Source organism: Molothrus aeneus, chromosome 6, assembly GCF_037042795.1.
Source record: "Molothrus aeneus isolate 106 chromosome 6, BPBGC_Maene_1.0, whole genome shotgun sequence".
Taxonomy (NCBI): Eukaryota; Metazoa; Chordata; class Aves; order Passeriformes; family Icteridae; genus Molothrus; species Molothrus aeneus.
This window is the reverse complement of record NC_089651.1, coordinates 13,979,771-14,003,547: the sequence shown is the minus strand read 5'-3', so window position 1 is coordinate 14,003,547 and position 23,777 is coordinate 13,979,771. Positions and strand designations below refer to the sequence as shown.

General features: G+C 37.3%; 1 protein-coding gene across 2 annotated transcripts in view; it reads left to right on the top strand.

The window, feature by feature from the left end:
* USH1C (USH1 protein network component harmonin) overlaps positions 1-23,777 on the top strand; it is a 47,644-nt gene that overhangs the window by 10,902 nt on the left and 12,965 nt on the right. For both annotated transcript variants that reach the window (XM_066551867.1, XM_066551866.1), the window contains exons 5-15: positions 1,898-2,006; positions 2,102-2,126; positions 2,819-2,876; positions 3,663-3,766; positions 5,074-5,158; positions 5,550-5,609; positions 5,856-5,912; positions 7,887-8,029; positions 8,663-8,728; positions 11,252-11,376; positions 12,802-12,878. In XM_066551867.1, the coding sequence (XP_066407964.1) occupies positions 1,898-2,006; positions 2,102-2,126; positions 2,819-2,876; positions 3,663-3,766; positions 5,074-5,158; positions 5,550-5,609; positions 5,856-5,912; positions 7,887-8,029; positions 8,663-8,728; positions 11,252-11,376; positions 12,802-12,878 (909 nt within the window). The remainder of the gene's footprint in view (positions 1-1,897; positions 2,007-2,101; positions 2,127-2,818; positions 2,877-3,662; positions 3,767-5,073; positions 5,159-5,549; positions 5,610-5,855; positions 5,913-7,886; positions 8,030-8,662; positions 8,729-11,251; positions 11,377-12,801; positions 12,879-23,777) is intronic.

Here is a 23,777-nt window from a genome sequence, read left to right as displayed (position 1 = left end):
GTCCCACTGGTCAGGAGCTAGGGACCACAGTCCTGTTTTGCTTCTGCGAGCGTGTTCCTTTCTGCAGGACGGTTTTCTTTGCTTTCATTGCCTTCTGATGCTGTGTTGTGTCAGACAAAAATCCTCAGCTTCAGTGGAAAGCGGGACCATGAGCAATGCTGGTATAGTGGACACGTTAATGTTTTCTGTAGTGTTGCAGAGCATGAGACACTTCCGAGAAGAATTAGAAAAGCTTGTGAAAGAAATAAAGATACATTCATGGGGTTTTCTGTTTGTGTTTATTTTTTGATTTGCCAGATCACAGTAGGAAGATTCAAGGAACCATTATAATATGAAAAAAGGCAGAAAGTGATAGCAACCCTAATGTCCTGTCACACAATGTCGTGCCCTTTCGTGTGTTAAAGTCTCTAGAACACAGGCTATATTGAGGAATTTCTACTTCAAATTCCACTCAGTCCTCTCATATAAAATGAAAGCACAGAGCCTCTCGTAAAGTAATTGTAGGGTTTTTTTTAAATGAGCTTGATAATGCATTCCACCTAAATTTTGTTGAATAAAAATATCGTGTCTTTAGCTTTGCTGAAAACTGAAATCAGCCTAATGCAGACACCAGCATGGAAAACTTAAGCCTAAAGTGAACTTTGGAAGCTTGACACTTGAGTCTTTAAATGGAACATTTTAGGCAATCATTAACTAGGGATAATGCTGCCATGAAACCAGACACATTTGTGAGGAGGCACCCAAAGTTTCATTGACTGAGAATAAAATCCCATGCTGTTGGTCTTAATGAGGAAAGTCTCATCAAATAGATTTTTCATAACAAATATTCACGATAGTTCAGAGGAAATGCTACCAGAAAGGACCTCAAGTATTTGGCTTTGTCCATGTGGAGATCAGAGGTATAAGATGATATGGTGGATGGTTTGTTAAGGTAATTTCATGGTAATCATTTGTATATTTTACTGTGCAGTGGATTGATCTGCATTGATAATGGAAGAAATCATGCACTAATTTTCATACAGCCACATCACGTGGTTCACATCAAGTAAAAGTCTTTGCTTATGGTGCTCCAGCCAGGACCTGGAATTTTTCATTGTAATCTTGAGCGGATAATAAGGCACTACTTAAATGAAGTAGGCAACGTCTTCGTCACTGATTCCTTCTCAGCCTAGCTGGGTAAGAGGATCATTGGGCAGAGTTCATAAAAACTTGGAAAATTCTCTCTAGTCATCGTAGCATATCAAATTTGGATTTATGTTAGAGGAAGAGAAACTTTTTGATTGTACTTTGATAAATAAGATTTGAAATTTTATAGAAGCGACTGAAAGCACCCTGTCAGTTCTATACTATTAAATTGAACACTGCCAGGAATGTCCTTGGGGTGCTGCCATTGGATTGCCAATAAATGTTAGCCGGGTCCCCAAACAAAGAGGTAAAATCCCTTAAAATAATGCATTTTCTCAATCCAGAATCAGGCAAGATAATAAGACTAAGTTTAGTTTCCTATTGATCAAATATATTAAGGAAGGTATCTCAGAAAACATACAGTAAAAGCAAACTTTAACTTCTGAAGTAAAAATCAAGAAAATAACTCCAAAATTATAGGAATTGCCACAGAGTCTTGTTTTCAAGGTAATCTGTGGAGTACAAATCTGATGTATAGTAGACAGTGTTTATAAAATTGTTATTTGGCCATTAATTTGCTCTTTTGGTGTTTGATATTAATTGAAAACAAATACAGTAAATCTGATCTGACATTACCTAAGATTCAGAAAGTATTCATGAATCAAAATGATCTAACCTTTGCATCAAAATGATTGCCAGATTGCATTCCATCTTAAAAATTTCTAAAACTATTAACCCACAATTACTTTTTCTTTTCCCTTCTGTTTGTGAGGTTGGGGATGAGATAGTACGCATAAATGGATATTCCATTTCCTCATGCACACATGAAGAGGTCATCAACCTCATCCGTACAAAGAAAATCGTGTCCATAAAAGTTAGACGTAAGTAACACAAAAAATCACCTCTATCACCAATATTGCTATTAATGGATTGCTTGTGGTCTGCAGGAACCTAATAAAGTATTTTTCTTTTTCAGATATTGGCATGATACCTGTCAAAAGGTACTGGCTTTTCATTTGAAAACAGATTGATTTTTGCACAGCCTCTTCTATCCTAGGAATCTGTGTTTAATTATGAAAATCTGTGAAGGCTGATTAAAATGTCACATCCTTTTCAATGAACAGGCAGATGTCTTGCTTGATGAATCTGATATTATACCAGTTGCCTACTTAAATGAACCAATTTCTATTTTCTCATTTGTCACAGATATTTAATGGAAATTTAATTATCAATGCACCTAGCTTAGCAGAGAGCTTCACTGCTTCTTTGGGCATGTAGCATTTGATGGTGGCTTCAGAGTTTAGAAAAATTTAAAATTGTTTTTCTAATTTTGGTTGAAAAGCTGAATCTTTAGGTGGAATGTTTGAGAAGTGTTAATGACAGGAGGTGTCACTCTGCATACACATTTCTGTAAGATGTTTGAGTGGTTATGGTTTGTTTTACGGTCTTCCTCTGAGTTTCCTAAAATTGTTTCACCTGAGAGGGCTTTATCAATTTTATATTCAACCTTTACTAGCCCCAGTAATTGTATTCTTGTTTAATGTTCTGTTTAAATTGCTTGAAAATAAACCAAATCTGAATGCTATCCAAAGAAAGTTGGGGATGCCAAACAGAAGGCTCTATTCCAAAGTAGCTTCTGGAATACATTGACATTTATTTTGTCCCATTATTTAAAATTATTTTTTCCTTTCAGTTCACCAGACGAACCCCTTAAATGGCAATATGTGGATCAGTTTGTGTCAGAGTCTGGGGTAAGAGATCAATATTTTGTTAAATGTCTTCTGGGAATCTGTAATGGTTCTGAAACATTTTCTCCTCTGATCTTATCAGAGAAGCTATTGATGCATTACTGTAATGCAATATCTTGTTGAAAGTATTCTGTGAGGAACATACTTTGTGCTATGAAATGATTCTAGAGCTATTAGGTAAGGAAAGGGCAGGACACAAATGAAATTGCTTTTACTCATTAATTGCTTCTTCATTTTGCTTGAGTTTATTAACTTCCCAGGTTGTTGTTCTACTGCATAAATCTTCATCAGATTATTTGGCCTATTTTAGGCATATTAGTGGAGGAATTACAATTTTGAATGCAAGTGACTTCTAAGGGTTGCAGAAGTGAAAAGAAATGCCACAATTACTGTTATTTTGCTTTCAGGAAGAAAGACTTACTTAAATAGTGAGCCTTATCATGTATTTCTCCAACCCTTTTGCCAGGGAGCAATAATCTAAATTATTATTTTTCCATATCACTTTCCTCTAATTTTCCTCCACTCCTTTCTGAAGACAAAATTTGACTATTTAAGTAATATTCTGAAAACAGATAAGTTCAGTCTTTCACCTCAGCCATGCAGCTCCACTGAAATTACTCTACCTCACTTTCATTTCCAGCAGGATAGGACCTTGGAGCCTTGAATAGGACCTTGAATCTTATCTTGATGCTGGCTGGGATTCATCCTGGCTACATGAAATTTTATAGTAGTCTTGATATGAATTCAAGACAGAATTAACATCTGCAGCATTGTTTAATCCCTCTACAGGAAGGAAAGGGCAGTGTTGCTGGACTTGCTTCTTCTGGAGGGAGAGACAGTAAAGAGAAGAAAGTCTTCATTAGCTTGATTGGTACAAAAGGCATGGGATGCAGGTGGGTACACGTTTTTTATTTAGTGTCACTGTTTTTTAAAGGAGACACTCAAGGCACTTATTTCCATCCTTCTTGGATATATCAGGAAAATAAAGATCCATGCTGGATCAGGAAGGCAAACTAACAATAGAGTATCTGTAGCACATAATACATATTTTTAGGCAAAGTGTAAGTGGCTGTGTTAAAAGTACTGTTATGAAGAAAAAAACTTTAAAATTAAAAAAAAATGGACTGAAAGTGCCTTAGTACAACTTGACATGGAATTGGATCTTTTAAATGCTTTTACATTTTTAAATACTTAAAAGTGCTGCTCAGTGACATAGCAAATTCATCACTGTCCACTGTCAGGTTTGCTCTCTGCATTCTCTGACCCTTTTCAGAGCTAAAACACCATCACAAAGCTGCATCCAGCTCCAGCTGCATCATGTTTCTAAAATCTGACCCTTTTCAGAGCTACAACACCATCACAAAGCTGCATCCAGCTCCAGCTGCATCATGTTTCTAAAATCTCTTGCAAATTCAAGATTAATTTTGAATTTGCAAGAGATTTTAGAAACATGATTCTGGGATTCTTGGACTCCTTGCAATACTTAAGGAGGTTTTGGAGTAGAAGGGATATTGTAGGATTTCTTATATATTTAGAAATGTATAGTTGTAGTTATCAGGACTCTTTTCTCCTGTAATTTGGAGGATGTAAAGGTTTTTAAAAAATAATTTATAAACCTGGAGAGGTGGCTCAGCATCACTTGTTGAATATATAATCTACAAAATAGTTTCTGTATCTAGGCCCAGCTTAGACTGCAGCTTAAAGTTCCTGAGCTAGATGTTGGCCTCGGGATGGAACATCCTTCTTGCTTCTAATAAGTAATCCTAACAAAATAACAATGTTTTATACATACAGTGTCTTGCAGTTCAGCAAATAATTACTAATTCTTCATTGTGTTTCTTGCTCAATTTCAGATATCATTAGTGCCCCAGTCCTTTAGATAGTGAAGGTCAGCATATATGTATGTTTCAGCATGTAAGGCAAAATACAGAAGATTGAGTATTTTTTCTTTTAAACCGGTTTTGTGGGGTAGAGAATAGGAAAATAGGATGATCAACCATCATGTGTACCAGTACATCCTGTGTGTGTACTGGTAAGTTTTGGTATTTGTTTCAGAATTATAGCTAATACCATAAATATTACTAAAGCAAAAAATTATGAAGAAACAGCTAAAACTACTCACTGTATTACAATGTATTCCTCATAAATATTATTCTATAAATATTATCCAATTAATGTTTGGGATTTTTTACATTTCCAGTATTTCCAGTGGTCCAACACAAAAACCAGGCATTTTTATCAGCAATGTTAAGCCAGATTCTCTTTCAGCAGAGGTGGGCTTAGAGGTAAGTTTACCACCTTGCAAGGTAGGTACCACAAGGAATTCTTGTTTTGTATTGAAAACTCCAAGGATTCAGGGAGGTTTTCTTCCCCATAGGGAAGAAATATCTGGTGGTTACATTTCAAACAAAGCTAGTTTTCTAAAATGTAAGAACAGGAGGGACCTGAGTCAGACCAATATTCCTTCAAGCTCCCGATTTGATCCCAAGCAGTGGCAATAGCAGATCCCAGTGCAGGAGTATGCAAGCCTGACCAGTTTCCAGTCTGTTCCCCTTGCACTCTGCCAGTACCCATGATTGTTGTGTGAAGGGTGTTAGAAAGCACATTTCTTTCTGTTTTCATTGAATACATGTACTAACTTAGCATCTGTACTAAAATTTGCATTAATTCCTTTAGGTCGGTGATCAGATTGTTGAGGTGAATGGAGTGGACTTTTCTAATGTGGATCACAAAGAGGTAAAAGTCTTCTTAATTCCCTGGATTTGTAGTTGTCAGCTTATTAAACATGTGTCCTGTTTTCCTGTCCACAAAAAGTATGTTCTGATTCTGGGCTATTAGCTCAAGGGGTTATGTATTGAACATGGATTTTGGATGTTTGCATACCTATGACTCTATTTAGTTCTGGAAATTCCAGCCTTGGTAACTAGTATTATACTGGCCTTTTATCCCTTCCTTCACACTGATTTTTGTTTTAATTTTCAGGCTGTCAGAGTGCTCAAGAGCAGCCGTACTTTGACTATCTCTGTGGTAGCAGGCGCTGTAAGTAGCATATTTGTAAAAGCAGAACATTTGTAAGCAGAAATGAGTAAATCTATGTGAGTAAATAAATGGTAAAAATAAATGGATAAAAACAAAAACTGTGTTTCTGTATAAGATCTATACCTCTGTCAAACCAGCACAGTTTTGAGTGGCATGTTATTCTTTCATACCACACCAAGTATTGTCAAATAAAACATGATTGTGGGCCAATGCAAAATCATTTCCTTCACAAGGAATGGAAATTAACTTTATTGTAATGGTCTCTCATGTTTGAGAGCTTCTGTTCTAATAGATATCTGCTTCTGCTGAAACATGAAAGGTGAATTGGAGACAAATAATTTTTAATCCTGAATAGCTGATGCCTTAGTCTTATTCCAAATAGGAGTTCCTTTTGTAACTGTTTATCTGATCTCATTAGTGTATTGACACACTGAAAATTGCTCAATTTTTCATTTCCACTGTTCTGTGCAACAGAACCCTAAGCCTTTGAGATCTAATCTAAAGCCAGCTGAAATTAATTAAATGTTCCCTCTGACTTCAATGTGACTTTCAATAAATGTTTTAATGTTTTTACTGCTTTAATCCTTATAGAAAGCGTGTAGTTGTATACAAGAGGATAATCAAGTTCCACAGACTAATCAAAGACCATGTTTTCAAATTGCCCTGCAACTGAGTTAAATAGGGGGGAAAAAAAAGATTTAATAAGTCACTTCAGCTACTTCCTAAGGGCTCATGTATGCTGTGTAGCTACATTAAGGAATTGATAGTTTATTTGATCTACTCTTGGAGTAACAAAAGATGGAGTTGTCCAAAGACGCTGTAGAGATTATTTAAACAAATATTCTGGGTTAGTTGATGAGGCTCCAGGAATTCAACATCCTAAGGACTTAGTTTCAACACCCAGTTATGTTAACAACTTTAAAAATATGAGATCTACCTCAGCATGCATCACTGGGGTGGTATTGTTAAAATGGCAAATTGTTGCTATGGAACTCCTCTGTTCCTCACTCCTTCCCCTTGCATCATCTTCTCGACAGACATCTTTGACTGGAGAACAGATAGCATAAGCAAAGTTTCCCTACTATGGTGCAAAGACATTCCTCAATGCCTGGTTTTGTTCAAGATGTCTACTTTGCACTTTACAGACAGGAAAAATCCTACATTCCTAATTAACATGGGATTTTTATTTCAGAAATGAAAATTAGATTAATGTTATCCAAGTGTTCTACCTCTAGCAGTATAGAAATAACTTTCTTGAACAGAAAATAGTGCTAGTGTCTTAATTGTAAAGCAAATGAAACAGGAACCAACTGAAACACATCAACTGAACAAACTGAAGTACATAAAACCAACTGAAATACATAAACTGCAGCGTGTTTTGGCGATGTACATTCCCTATGTTTGGGGTCCAGAATGATGACACGTTTCTGCAGCAGCCAGGCATTAAGAGCATTAAAACACAGTAACTGTGTACTTCTCTTCATGTTGGGAATCATTCAGTGTTCTGTTTTCTGGCATTTCATTGCCCAGTGAGGTTTCAAGCAAGTATAATGTGATTTTTTTTTCTGAGTGACACTGAGCATAAATTTGGCAAGACCCCTATGGTGCTGTTGCTGACTTCAGTAGTTGCAAACCTTGTCTGAAGTGTTTTGTACATAATAACTGAAGGCTGAAACTAGACTAGCTCCTTGGAGTAAACAGTCAGTTCTTTGAGGATCTTCCAGTGTGTGTTCCTCAGGAAGAGCAATGTGAGGAAATGGCAGATGTGCTGTGGATGCTGACAGTCTGGTTAGAGAGAAAATCAGATAAACTTTCTCAAGCTCCCCCAGAATAATGCCTGGGAAAGTTTATCTTACCAGACTGTCAGCATCCACACATGTGCTACTATGTAATTGGGTTTGAATTATTTCCAAGAAGAACTGCCTTAATATGAGGTATTTTCACAACTGATGGGGGTGGTGGTTTTGATTGCAGGGCAAGGAGCTGTTCATGACCGAAGAAGAAAGGCAAAGAGAAGCACGTCTCCGTGAGCTGGAGCGCCAGGAGTTAATGCATCAGAAGCGAATTGCGCTGGAGACCAACAAAATCATCAAAGAGCAGCAAGAGAAAGAGAGATTGTGAGAACTCACTGTAGGACAGCCTGAAAAATTTAGCTTGGATTTGGAGAGGGCATGGAAGACAGGAGCACATAATTATTTCTGTGATATTTCTCACCAAAGTGAGAGGATTCTCAACTTAGATTAGCTTTGTTTTGCTTTTGCAGGGTCTCTGTTCATAAAATGTTTGTCCTGTGATGCTCTTGGTATTCTGGGCTTTCAAAGCTGATAGCATTTCAAGCCATCTTGAGTAGAAGAGTCATGCTGCTCCCTGACTCTCATACCCCAATGTGTGGTACTCATTATTTTCCTGATGCTATTCACTCATGATTCATTTTTAGCAAGATAGTTAGATATTTTAAACTCATACAAAAACACACTATAGTCTTTCCTCAGAAGAAGATAGTGACTCAGAGAATCAAGTAGAGTATATGCCCTTAATTATCCATGTGGTCAGGAATGTCCTTGGGGTTCCTAGGAAACCGTACTGAACCTTTGGTGTCAAAGATGACTTTGAAAATTGAGCATTTTCCCTCAATACAAATGTATTTACTGTTTTTATCTTTTAACTAACTATATGCTGACACACTTTGTTCAGGTTCTTACTCAGAAAGCACTATTTTTATCATGTTGTCCTAATTCCACTTATTATAGAAGAAAGCTGGAGATTTCCCAGAAGGCTGCAGAGGAAGAGGAGAGATATCGCAGAGAAATAGAGCAGTGAGTAAAAACCTTACACAGGCAACGTGCCACCTGGAAAAGGGTTCTTCCTTGTGTATTAGATTAGATCTGGCTGAAAACATTCTGCATGTTGCTTTCAAATAAAATTGTGTAGTATTTCCATTTAGCTAAATGTAGAATCCAGTACATATCAGTAAGTACACCACAGTTAAAGAATAGGAAACTGATCTGAAAATCAGCACCTGTAAACATGAGGATTATAAATAAACGTGAGGCAATAATAAATTCAGTGAGAAGTTGAAGTTGAGAACTTATTTTAAAGGTATTATTAATATATAGAGAAAGTTAAGATTAAGGAAATTCTGTGCCCCAGAACTTGTCTACTTTGTTCTCACTGAAACACTACATTAATTCTAAGAGAAAAAATGCAGTTCTGCTCAGAAACAGATCAGTACTATATTTTTAACTAAAGCATTTTTACATTTGCAAGTTTTGAAATTAACTAGTTGTTATCAGAGTAATTAACTTTCCTTCTAAATGATGCTGGGAAATTTCATGAAAAGGCAAATTGCAGAGTAATATCTGTTTTGATTCAGCCTTCTAGGGCTAAGATTGACCCTCAAGTCTTTGGCTTTGCCCGTTTGACATATTAAGGGGTTTTAATTAATTTAATTCATTTAGGTTTCTTTTCATGTATCTGTATTAGTCAAAATTTTCTCGTAGAAAAAGAGCAGGGAATTCTGAATTTATAAGGTGCATAAAGAAATATATTCCCAAGCTGTCACAAGAGAAAAATTTTCTGGCAGTCCTGCTGGGGGCTCTACAGCAGCACATGGATGAATTCTTATGCATTTCCCTTTTCTGATCCCAGGGAGTTGATAACATCCTGTTCTTTATTTGTGGCCTATATAGAAATTCCTGCAATAGCCAAAAGCTGCTATAAAAGCAGGCCATCACAGGTGTGAAGGATGATTCTGTTCTCCAAATCTAGATTGCCTGTCTCTTATAATGGAGGTTGGATGTCTGCAGTGTTGTTCTGCACTAAGAGCAGCTTTACTCACTCAGGAATGGCTTTGATGCCCTGAGGGCTGCTCAGTGTAAAGTCTAGCACAGCTTTATACTTCCTTGTATAATTTTAAGTGTAGCTCAGGCATTTTTTAGCTTTTCCACATCACAATCCAAACTGTTAAGTTGGTGTCAAAGTCCTGGGTGAGGAAGAGGGAGAATGGTAGCACAGGAACCTAGATGAAATCTAAAGCTGATATTTAATGAGCAGTTGTGGCAGGCTAAAATACAATGTTTTTCTGTATTAATTGTTTCTCAGTATCATGCCTTGCCTTCTTTTAAGAATCCTTTCTGCAGGAGTTCCTTGAATAAAGTCACTGTGCCCTTTTTTGGTATCTTACATTTGAAAAAAAATTCATATGCAGAGGTCCCTAACTCTATGTACTGCAAGTTACATTGTAACACCAACTTTTAAAAACTAAAATTAAATGAAACAACATTCTGCCCATTGTTCCCTGACAATGCCTCTAAATTTAAATAGTGAGCTCAACTACATATTTAAGTGTTTTGACACCATGTGAATATTTTTTCAATTTACTTTAGCTAATTTAGAGAAGCAAAAGATAATCCAAATATAGACTCATATGTATCTAAGACCTGGTAAATTTTGGCACCGCATTATCAGTTCAAGGCAAGCTATTATCAAGAACAGATCTTGGATCATTTAAGGCAACATATATGAAGCTACATGTTGTCAGGTTATTCAGCACTTCTGCTGTGACATAGTTGGTACTTGCTGAATTTTTGCTTGAAACATCTTTTTTCTCTGATCAAAGTGTAATGCTAGGTAATTTACTTCTTTTGCATGCTCTTGTCCTGAATTGTGACACTCCCTGCAGCATCCCCATTCTCTATCTGTACCTTTCTATTCCCCTCTCCTCTCTTTTTTGATTTTTTCCTAAAATACAGAATTTAATATGGGTTCTGTTCCAGTATTTATTTCTTTTGGGGAAGAGTCACTTTTTATGGCAACCTAGAACTATGTGTTTAGGAAGCAATCATCAAAATAGTTTTAAAGATAGAGAGAGTCGTATATTGGAGTCACATATTTTTTTAGGTATTATTTGCCATTGTGACATCTGATTTACATATATGGTTGCTATTCTGTCATTCAGTGTTTCAGTTTTTCTAGTAAGTAATTCCAGCCCTAAAAATGAAAAAAATTGCAAAATGAGAGATGTGTTTTACTTCATTTAAGGTGAGAGACAGTACTGTAGTGTGTCACTCTTGGCTTAATATCTGTGCTGGTGTTTATATAACAGGCCTTAGAAGTCGAAATACTAAATAAGAATATCTTACACTGTATTTAGCAAATTATCTTGTAGCTTAGTAAGTGAAACAAATTGATGAAAGGAATTTAGTGATGAGGAAGGAGCAGTTTAATATGCTTTGTATTCTACAGAAAAAACAGATACACTGAAAAATTATGATGGTAATGAATATATACTGATGATGTTGGTTTTGTACTCAATGTCTAACTGCATTTGTTTCCTCTAGGATAACAGCAGAGGAAGAGAAATTTAAAAAGGAGTGGGAAGAAGACTGGGGTCCAAAAGAACCACCCAAGTCTCTAAAAACTGTAACTGCAGAAGTGCACTCTGCCCCTCGTTCCAAACACAAAAGTAAGTAATTGATGTCAAATTGCCTCCTTCTATTTGTCTCAGACACATCACTGAGCTCTGGGGAATATACCACTAGTTTTGCCTCCAAGTTAAGGTTGCTATGAATTGATTATTTTTGGAAGACTGGAAGCATATGATAAATCAATTAAATAATTCTTATTTAAGAGGTATCTATCTTGCAAAATCTACATCCATTCACATAGTCATGGTTTTCAACAATCAGCAGCAGGAAAAATAAAAATAATAAGGCTTACTAAGAAATGGTCTGAAGCATCAACCTTGGGGATTTGGTGCATTATTTTGCATGTTGCTTCTGTTCAGTGTTTGTCAGCTTTTTCACAATTTGGCTTGGGATATTAAAGATCACTTTATTCCAACCCCCTGCCATGGATGGGGACACCTTCCACTAGATCAAGTTGCTTAAAGTCCAATCCAACCTGGCCTTGAACACTGCCAGGGATGGGCCATCCACCACCTACCCTGGGAAACCTGCTCCAGTGCTTCACAGTAAAGAATTTCTTCCTAGCATCTAATCTAAATCTATCCTCTTTTAGTTGAAAGCCATTCTCCCTTTTCCTGTCACTACATGCCCTTTTAAAAAGTTCCTTTTCAGTTTTCTGGTGGCCCCTTTTAGGTACCAAAAGGCTCACCTAGGGTCTCCCAACAGCCTTCTCTTCTCCAAGCTGAACAGCCCTAGCTCCCTCAGCCTTTCCTCATAGTAGAGGGGCTCCAGCCCTCTCATGATCTTCATGGCCCTCTGCTGGACCCATTCTGACAGGTCCAGGCATTCCATCTTATATTGGGAGCTCCAGAACAGGATACAACACTCCAGGAGGGGTCTCATGGAGTAGAGGGGCAGACCTCCCTCCCTTGCCCTGCTGCTCTTGATGCAGCCCAGGATGCTGCTGGCTTTCTGATTTACTTGTCCAAAGGGAATTAAGAGAGTTGGAGCTTAGCTGGCAGTTAAGCTAAATTGGAAGCTGCAAATGGTATGTGGGGAGTGTACTAAATTTGTATTGTACAAATAAAAATGTGGAAAGTTCTTGTTGCATAATTCATAGGAGACCTGGGCCAATTCCTAACCTGATATTATTTTATTATTTTGTGTGTGACTTTGGGCAAGTCTGCTGATGGTTCTGTTAAAGGAAAAGCCCCCAAACTCTTCAGGCTTCCCTTCACCACATAGCAGACCAGTTGTCCACATAGAGATCCTATTAGCTCTTCAGGACTGGAGGAGGTTGGAGATTATTTTAAGTAGGGCCTTTTCTTTTAATCAATTCTGTAGAAAAACATCCCATCACTAACTATGATTTTTGTTTCATGGAAACTTCTAGCCACACATTACTGATCTCTTTTTCATTTCATGGGAACCCCCAGTTACTGTCACTTCTGTCCCCTCACCCCTTTCCTCCTTTGTTTCTCTAGAAGACTTAAAGGGACTTGCACTTGATGAACTTGAAACAAATGACATGGATGAAGTGAACGTGAAGCAGGACAAACAGGTTTGCTGCTCAGCCCTGACTTCCTATCCTGATTCAGATTCTTCCTGTGTCTCACCTCCTCCTGACAGTCAGTCTTGACATGCAACTGACCATTTGGTTTTCCCAGAGCAATTTGTGTGGTCCTTTAGTAAATGAGGAAAGATTTTAACACTGCTGCTGTCATTCCATCTAAAGATAACCTTGATATGAAATCTAACAACTCTACAGAAACATGAACTATATTGTGTGCTCTGTGTGAGCGGTGTTCCTTATATAAAGTTATGGTAACATTTTCTTTTGTATGTTTTTACTCAGCAATATATTTTATAATAGTTATGCACTTGGCTTGAAATATTTTGTCCTGGGAAATGGAGCTTTTCGTATCTCCTCAAGAGCCGTGTTCTGCCACAAATTTGAATGAGTTTGAATACCTGGTTAACTTTCATAAGGCTTGCTAAAACTACTGTAAAGTAGGAGTTTGACCATAAAAATCCTAGCAATGCACATGGTGTGTGTGGTTCTGCATGTAGATTACTTGTTGCCTTTTCTTTGTTTGGCATAAAATATGTATCATTAAAATAAGGGAAGCCTATGACTAAATGTTCTAGAATTTATCAAGAATTTAGCTAAGAACTTGTCATGTAATATCAAACCTCTGGTGTTGCGCCTTCAAATAAATCTTAATCAGTTACACATATCAGCATGGATTGGTCTAAGTATGAACCTGTCCTTGGGTTTTCTTCAAAAAACAACTTTTCCTTTATTTTTTGTAGCTTTTGGATGGTTTTATCGGTATGAAGGGAAATTTCCCACGATCCGTAAGGTACAAATTTGAAATGTGAATTTGTTTGTTGTGTGTGTGTTTGGATTGGAATTCCTTATTTTTCTTCTTCTCTGCTATTAGTAAGCATTCTTTATAGTCAAATGCTTCTTCTTTAAACGTGTGCACAAATTAGGATGCCTTTGGGATGCATGTGTCTAGGACTTTGTCCTTTTGAGTCCTACAGGCTCTGGGTTCTGCCATGTGCAGAGGGAATTATATAACAGTACTTTGCAGGTGTCTATTACAGGTGGGCAATGCATGTCTTCATGTTCTCCAAAAGTCCTCAGAATCATGTGTATATAAAAACAGTAGAGACAAAAATTATCCAGTTATACCTTTGCAAATCTCCTTGTAGGAGGAGTGCTGAAGGTAAAAGGCTTTTAGGCATGCACATATGAGCAAAAAAAGTTAACAATCTTTAAGCTGATAGAATACTTCTGTATGGAATACTGCTGAAGTATTCAATTTCAATTTATGAGAGTTTCAAGTAATATTTTGTACTTGCTGTTGCTTCCTTTATTTCTTGCAATGCATATTAGCCATATTATAGAGGGATTGCTGTTGTGTTGTGTGCTTTAGTGGGGGTTTTTTGCTAATTAACTGTGGTAAAAGTGCCATGAAGATTTTGTGTGTGTATCTGGCAAGAACTCAAGGTTTCAGAGGAGGTCAGGATTGTTTCTGATAGATGAAGTATTTGTGTCACTGTTTAGGACTGTTACTTTGACCTTCTGTGTGCCCAGGATAGACCTGCTCCCCTTAAAATAGATCAGGAGAAGATGGTGCATTCCAATAGCTTTTTGTACTGCTAGTGACTGTAAATCATCATGGATCTGTAACCTGTGTGAAAACCAGGGCAATTGGGATTTTTATGTGAAAATTATAAATGCATGCTCTGGAAACTCTTCACTCAGAGTAATATTTGGGGTTGCTACTGAGAATTATAGTTTAGAGAATGCCCGACTACCTCTTCATATACCAATTATCTCAACATAATTCCTGTTGAACTTTACCACACTGTGTGCACTGGAAGCTTGAAAAGATTTTATTTTCAATCATTTGCTTTTGGCAGTGGTGAATTTCTATCCTACTGCCTATTGCTAATGATTTTTTGTTTGTTTTAAAAACAATATTTCACTCTGCACTAAAAATGTCTATAATAGGAAGTAAACTGAATCCATGGGGAAAATTGTAGGAAAGGATGAATCATCCTGTTGCATCTGAATGCTATGAGTGCAGCTAACACACTCAGATATATGTTCATGTTCTAGAAGACTTTGGCTTGTGTACTGCTTACTGGGCCCTTGAATTCAGTAATTATTCAAATGTTGATACCTAACAAGTTGACCTGCCTGATGTTACATCTAGCAGACAGTACTAAACATATCTTTGAATTTTTAAGAGGATGATATTGGCAATTGTTGTTAAGGTAAAAACTAATTAGCCCTGAACAAAATAGACCACAGAATTAGGTTTATGTTAAAACATTACTGTGAAAAGCTAGATTTTTTTAGTTAAAGTTTATTTCCAATGTTTTTGGGGTTCCTTTTCCCCCTGTTCCCCTCCCTAAAACACCACCACCATGTAACCATGAAGCAATACACCACATCCCACTGAACTCAGCATTACAAAGTTCCAGTTAGCTGCTTGACTGGGGGATTTGGTTTCTGTAGCTGCCAGGGAGAATGTCTGTTCTCCAAGGCTTTATCAATATTAACGTGCAAAAAGTGAAAGGAAGACAAATAACGCTATTTAATGTGAAGCAGTTTGTGATGGTTTTAGGAATTCAAAGCAAGAAAAGTCAATAGCTGCTGCTGATGAGAAGAATAAAATCAAACCTAAGCACAGCCTTTCTGGCTGTGGCAGTAATTGTCTATAAGTGGCCACCTGCTCCTCTGTTTTACTTTTCATAAATAGAAGGAGAACATGGCATTTCCAAAATGAACTAAGTCCTACCTGTACAAATGTGAAAGGGCAGCAGAAATGTGACATCACTAAAGAAGAAATAAGGAGCAGTGTGTGTTTTGAAGACAAGAGGAACAGAGGCTTCCAAAAGACTATGTAGCTTTTCCCTTTGTGCCCTACATCTAAAATTTTAGAGTCACTTTGTGCTGTATTATTTAACTCATCTGAGTAGATTTTATCCAGTGCTTGTAGGAGCTACATGGTCTTTGTGATGCAGTGTTCCTTCTTGGAAGCAACGCAGTTTCTGCACTGATCTAAACCTTTCCTTTTCAATTCCTTATTTCAGTTTTATTAGGGGATGCCATGGTGATTTTAGGGCATATGCATGAAGCTGTTGTATGCATGGACTATGCACATCTACCTATACATGAGAATCTGTCACCTGAAAGCAATCATTCATATATTTACATATAAATGCCAAAACAGAGAGATGGCAATTTAAGATACAACCAAAACTGTTTGAATATTCCAAGTTTTGTAGTGGGCCTGTGTGTGCCCTGAAGTTGTAACTTTGCAGAGGAACAAAAAAGTTGAATTCTCTGATCTCATCCAGCTTATGTTAGGGGGCACAAGCCCTCCAAAAAGTTTGAGTTTCTTGCAAATTGCTGGGTAAAGGAACTTTGGATTTTCTTTTAAAAAACTATACCCATACTTGCGTAGACTGTAATTAAGTTTTCAAGGCAGACACTCATGTACCAAGATTGAAGTTTTTGGTGGTTTTAGCTGATGTAAAAGTTTTTCTTACAAAACCTTCCCAGAAAGGGAAAGAACGAAAGAAGTCAAAAAGTGACAGTTTTTGTGAACAGAAGAAGAACAAAAAGGAAATGGAGTTTGAGCAAAAACTTGCCAAAGAGAAAGAAGGAATGCTGGAGAAAGAAAAACAATTGAAAATAAATCGTCTTGTGCAAGAGGTATGTTGTGATCTATCAAGTGCAAGGCTATATTGAAAGAAAATTAAATGGATTTTTAGTGGAATTACTTTAGCAGGACACTTGTTTAATTATTTCAAAGATAAGGAAATTTTCAAAACTGTTGTACTGCAAAATTCTGTTGCCAAATTTGCTTATTTCTAGTCAGCTTTTGGCCAAATGAGGATATCTCTGTATATGATAGGTAGTGATGAATTTACTGAAAAACAGCAAAATAGGAAATCATTCTTAAAAGTATTATTATTTTTAAAACTATTTTAGGTGGCATTTCATTCTTTTGAAACATATTTGTCTTATGACCGTACCTATAACTTTTTCTAATGCACCAATGTTGTGGTCAAGGTATCTGAGACAGAACGAGAAGATCTGGAAGAATCAGAAAAGGTTCAGCACTGGGTGGAAAGACTTTGTCAAACACGGTTAGAACAGATCTCCTCTGTGGAGAATGAGTCTCCTGAGGTAAAATTCTAGCTTTTCCATATATTGCATGATCTCTAAATAACTGAAAGTTGTCTCCTAAAAGCAGCAGGTTTTACCAGTGAAAAAAATCTGTCTTGGTCTTTCCCCCTCAGTCCTTTCTAAGGGAAGGGGGAAAAAGTCAATAATTGATGACTTACAATCTATAGAATTTGCTTTTCCTACAGTTTATAAAAATTTAAACGTTATTTTAATGAACTGATTTTATATTGTCCTTTTAAACTCTATTATCACCATTAAATTAACAATTTTATTGTCTCATGAAATATTTGGGCTAGGTGGGACATGCTACCTGTAACTAAAGCTGGATCCAGCTATATTTATTAGTATCATGTGAATATAAGAACATCATTGATTATGAGCTCTTGAAAGCTTCCTTCTACTGTATGAAATAAAGAAACAGGATAAGAAAATTACAAAAAGATACAAAACTCACAAGGAATAGGGTTTAGGCTTGTACTTTAAGTAGTCCCCTTTAATCAGGGGAGCTGCAGAAAGTGATTGTTCCTTAGAGCCTGATGGTTCTAGACGTGTGGTGAGGCTTTCCCACCATCCTGTTGCTCTGGCTGTCTTCCAAGGAAAGCCGCTTCCAAGAGGAACACTGCAATCTACTGAGCTCTCGTGGGATCCCCGAGAAACTGCAACCACAAAAGGGACCTTGGGGAACGCTCTCACATGATTTTCCTTCAGGTCAGCGTGGAGCAGCTCTGAAAAAAAAAAAGGCAGCTGATATTTTGTTCCTCATGGCCCTAGGCTCAGATCCATGTGGTTTTTTAGTACAGGTCTTTAGTGGAATGATTATGCAGAGGTTTTCTCTCACTATCCAAACTTGGCAGCCTGTGTTCTGCTAGAACTTTGTCCTCCTTTGTAAAGTAAGAAGAATCATTACAGATTACAAACACTGTCATATTTTCAGAGCTCAACGTGGATTTAAGACCAATGCTCTGTGTTGTGTTTGCTCCATTCATTATATATAATTACCATACTACAAAAAATTCCATTCTGTTATATGTAATTTCCCTAGTATGATTTTTTTCTACCCAAGCAGTTAAAACATGTAAAACACAAAACCTGAGTGCTCCTTAGGGGTAAATGCAGCTGAGAGGTATTCAGGTGCTACAGGTTGAAACTGTTTCTTGGGAGCAAGAGCATTCAAGATCTCAACCTCTGCCAAAGAAATGGCAATTTTTCAGCACAAGGAGGTGAGCATGTTAGATAAGAAGAATGTGGAAAGTGTCACCCACTGAGGGACATGTAGCCATATTAGAGCAAGATCAATGTGTCTGTCAAACAGCTTATCTATGTAAGGTTTCCTGAGCTGAGTCTACAAAATAGCAAAATGACTGAATTTTCTCAAATACTTCAGCTGGATCACTGATAAAAGAAATGGTAGCAACTCTAACAGCATATGTAGATGCCTTCCTCACACACATTGTTATTTTTTTGGATGAGCTGCTCATTGCATTCTGAACTTGTTTAGTAACCCAATAGATCTGGTGTGGATTAACATAAATTATAAAATCTCAAACCCCTTGTGGATTAACATAAATTATAAGATATCAAGCCCCTTGAGGTTCTGAATTTAATAGCACACTAAATTTTTGTTTTGATAGCTGCTTAAGCGTGGTTTCCTTTCTTGTACTAATGTGTGGTTATGTTAACACAACTTTAACCCCTTTCCCTTTTTTTAGCAACATAGAATCTCAAGGCCTGTCTTTGATTATTTTCTTTCAAATAATCACCTTTGTGAGGGGCAATTCTTCCTTTCTCCTCATAAGAGCTAGAGAGGCAAAAGTTGTGTTATCTTGCTTTGTCCTGTGATTTTGCCTTCTGAAAACTTGATGTCGTTGGGGTTTTGTGGGGCTTCTTTCTCGAGCCCCTTACCCCAGCAGCTGCTGTCACGTCACTCCTTTTTTTCTTCTTTTTAAACTGGAATCCCAAGGAGTGCTTTTGGAAAGGCTTTCAGAGAAAACGTTGGTGTATATGGGAGAAGCAAAGCTCTCCTGTGGAGGAGCAGTTGGCCTGAGCAGTGTCCTAGGGCTGGCCATTCCTCTCAAGTGTTGAGGCAGGTTTCTGCTCTGTTGCCCATAGCTGGCGAGCAGCCGTCCCTCTGCCTCTCCCCCTGCCACCTCGATGCGGCGCTTTGCTGGGGGCCTGCAGCTGCACACCACAGACCTCGATGACATCAACTTAGATGAAGTTGACAAACCCAAACAGCGTGCGCCACAACCACCTCCGCCACCACCACCCCCCACTGTTACCCCAGCACTGCCAGCTCATCCACCTCCTGCCTCAAATGCTCCACGAGGTCCAGCCCTGTTGGTAACACCAGCTTCCCAGGTGACCTCGGGATCTGTTTGGATGCATGCACCTTTATTGTTCCCCTGCGTGCCTCCCTGCCCTGATCCATCACCCTCTTTGTCCACTGGACCTACCCTTCTGCCCCTTGCAATGTCAAAGGTGGTTTCTTCATTTTTTCAGTAGTGAATGCAGTCTAGAGGTAGTTTTGTTTCAATATTTTTTAAATGTAAATCAGGAGGAGTTTGCTCTCCTGCTTGCATACCTGGTAACCCTATTACCTGCAGATGTACTAAGCAGAATGTATCAGCTTAAAAAAAAGGTTGTTTGGACTTAAGTGATTAAAAACTTTAAAAAGCTATTGCAGGCGGCAGATTTAATTCATTGCTAAATTTGAGAAAAGTATCCCTGTAGTGGAAATTACTTGTAGAAGTTCTTTAAATGTGTCATCAAATTGCTTTGTTAGGTGAGAAGAGTGGACAAAGAAAATTGGCCTAAAGTCAGAAGGTCAAACTTTTAAAAGGTCAAAATTGCATGAAACAAAAAAAGCAAGAGCTGGTAACCTGGTTTGACTTTCTGCACTTTGAGAAAACATTGACTTTCTCCTTATTGCAATCTGAGTTCAAAAGAGGATCAAATAAAAGAAATCGTGTGCCAAATCTCACTTTAGGAAAGAAATGGCAGCTGACTCATCATAATTCCCTTTGCTAAGCACTGTAGTGAGAATCATGTACTTGTTCTTTTGGCAAAAGCTGCTTACTTGTTTCAAGCAGCAGAAGAGGATCCCATATGGTCACTTCTCCCCTATACAGTTTTCTGCATGGGTTGAGCGACTGCACTGTTGGTTTTTGGGGGTTTTGCATGTTTACTAAATAGTCTTTGTATTTGCATGATTCTCCTTGGGTGGGGAAAGATACGCACATTTATCCTTTTTTGGTGGAAACTGGTAGATTCTTTCTGTGAATAATTGCCCTGATTTGACCCATGAATCTCTCGTAAACTTATGTGGACCTCTGATAGTGTTTGAACTATGTGGTTCATACATTTGGAGTGCCAAGAATGTGCTAAATCTACTGAAATGAAAATATCATATGTTCTTATGGATAGCAGATTTCCCATATTATTTGCAAAATAAAAATGACGTGAAATGACACAAGCGTACAAAATACTTGTGTTGAGAGAAGAAATACACTCTTTTAAAGAGAACAGAGACTATTCAGACAGAAGGAGTAATATAGGAACTGCCATACTTATCTGACCCCAAATCAATGTAATCTAATACCTGTTTCTGGTGGTTTGTCACTGCTAGCTGTGTTAGAGAAAATAAATTAATAATTAAGAAAAATATGTTGGGTAACAACAAATAACCTAGTCTTTGAAATTGATGTCAGTTTTCACTGAATATAATTACTGTATATGAGGAAATAACTAGGCTCTTAGTAAAATTAATTGAGCCAAAGCTGCTTTGTTTATAAATAGATAATTCAATATATCTGATGTTGTTTCAGAAATGGAAGAAAAATCCAAAGCTTGACAATTTATTCTTGCTACCTTTTACAAAGGCAGTTTTTAACCCCACAGATAAGCAAAAGCAGTACATTTGTGTGGCTGTGGATTAAAGATCTCATGTTTATGCCTGCTAAAGCCAAAAAATAAGACAACTGTAGTTGTCCCATAAGTTCATTTCTCTAATATTACTCAAGCTGGTACATGTTCGCTACATTGCTCCATTTTTGGTTTTAACTCAGATAATTTAATTTCCAATTCAGCTGGAACAAAACCTGACAAAAGGAATAAAATCCTGTCAGAGACATTCTTGAGAACTAGCTGTTAAAATATCTAGTATATAAATTGTCTGTTTCTGAAAAAAATTATTATTAGCTTTACACTTTATATGAACCCAGTACTAAGTGTGTTGCTGTTTAGGTTGTAAGAAACACCTCCCACATTGGCCAAGTGTCCCCTGTGTCAAGCAACCCGCTGGTATGTCACGAGCTGTTTATCATGGCTGTGGTTTCATGAACTTCCCATGTAGTGAAAATGACAAGGAACTGCCAATGGTTTCACTCTGCAGGGATAATTTATTTAAAATTCAGCACAGGGAATGATCTGTGTGGATACGTTGCTGTGCTGGAAGTACAAATGATGGAAGTGACTCCTAATGGTCCAAGGATTTTGTATTTCAACAGTTTAGCAAAATGCAGTCAATATTTGCATGTTGTGAATGTCTGTATGTTACAGCACATGTGCTTTGTTCTTCCATCAAGGCAAAAAGTGCTAGGTTCAAACTACCTTTTAAATATATAATGGATGCTAAGATGCAAGTTTGATCTCAGAACCACCATTTGTTTGACATGTCTTTGCATTGACTTTTCATGATCAGACATCCATTCTGGCATCTAGAAAAATCTGTTGCTAAATTGTGCAACTCCAGGAGAAATCATCCCGTTCCAGTGCAATTTAACAAGTTGGTATCTGTGAATCTATTGATTCTGGTTCTTCTAAGTTCAGAATGTTTAATGTATTTTGCAGTGTGGAACAACATTAGTTAAGTGATATCCACAGGGACTTACAAATATCTGATTCAGACTTTTTAAAAAATTGTTTAAGAAAGGAAAGGATGGGGGGAAACAAGCCCACAGGGGAAAAATACACACTCACAGAAAATAAACAAAAAACCAAATCCAGAAAGTGGCTTAACCCATTTGCTGGAAGCAGATAAATAATTTCAGAGGTTACAGCTTGTACCATAAGAATGATCTCTGGAATACATCACATTTCCTATGAGAAACACTGAGAAAAGTGTCCCTAGAGTTGCTGGGGCTAAGTCAGAAACTGAACCCACAGGACTCAGTTTTGAACTCTTTTCTTGACTAAAACTCTGCTTGCTGTCAGTGGGAGTTTTGGCTGAGTGAGAAGTGTAGGATTGCACTAGGACATGCTGAACGATGAGGTCTCTGGGTATCTCTACTTTGTGGAGTCAAGGGCAGGGAATTGACCTAACAAAGCCTTGCTGTTAAATCAAGACAATTTAACTTGAAATTTCTTATGGAAAGCTGTTTGCTGCAGCCCTGCTGAATTTCATCTTAAAAGATTTATTTAGCCATGGATTAGTTAAAATCTTATTTTGGGTTTGCTGTGTTCTTACACTCAACTTTAGCAGTTTTGGGTTTTTTCCCCTGTAACTTTTCATTCAGTTTGTTGCCTTGATGGGAAAAATGCCAAAAGCAGTGCTGAGATTATGGAAAAATCTTTCCGGTGAAGCCAGAATTTAGGTGAAAAGCTACTACTTGGATATAAGAGAAAACTGTGTTTTGGTTTGTTGACTTTGTAAGCATTAGTTAAAATAATTCTGTCAGCTCTGTTTTGTATTAGTGTCCTTAAATTCATTATGATAAACCACTTGACTTGAAGAGTCTTGGTGAAATGATGGATTTGCACAAATTAGGTTGTAAACTGTAATTTTCTTAAATTAACTCCATAGCAACTTGCTCCAAGTCCACCTACCCAGCGTCATCCAGGGGTGCCAATAGTCTCTAAACCAGTTATGCTGCATCCTGATCCAAACTTCGTGGTCAGGCCAACAATCAAATCAGAGGCCCTGGTAAGCCTTTTGATATCCTTTTTCTGAGTGCTTCAGTACTGTGGGGGTTTGGGTTTGATATTGTTCTTTGAGATGTCTTCAAAGAATCAATCTTTGTCTCATTTCCTGCTAACTAAAATTCCTGTATATTTTCAAGCAGTCACTAATGGTAAGTACGAAAACAGTATTTTTCCATTTTTTTTCCAAGGTGGAAAAGCTACTTTTAGAGACAATTTTTGTACAGAGCAGTGTAAAGCCCTATAATTTGTACATCTTATTTCTTATTTATTCAGATGCCAGGTTTTATTTTTATAAATTCTGAATTAATCAGAAATGAAATAAAAATTAAGTCAATTGCCTTTTTCCTTTGTAAACACCCATGAACATACTTAAAGATATATGCCTTATAATATAATTTATCCTATATATATATATATATACACATATATATATACAATTTAAATGTATCTTTTAGTTTCCAGGGGGAAAAAAGTGTGTAATTATATTAGACTCTAATATAGTAGTCATGCAGAGTTACTGCAAAATTCAGTTGCAATCAGCTTCTTTTTCTTATTTCTTTTCCATTTCTGTTTCAAATGCAAGTGAAGGGGAAAGTCAGAGGCTGAACATTTTGGTACCAACCATGAAGCATCCTTGGGAATTGTAGCTTATGAGGGAAGTGAGCCAAGGCTTACTGAGCAAAAAAAGGAGAAGTGTTGCTCAGACAGGTGATAACTCCCAGCTGACAGTCCTTGAAATTCACCTAAAATAGCTGGTGAACTAGTTGGTAGTGTTTATTCTTGAGGGTCATTATGACTTAAGCTATTCGTGTCAGAGTTCTGTGTTTG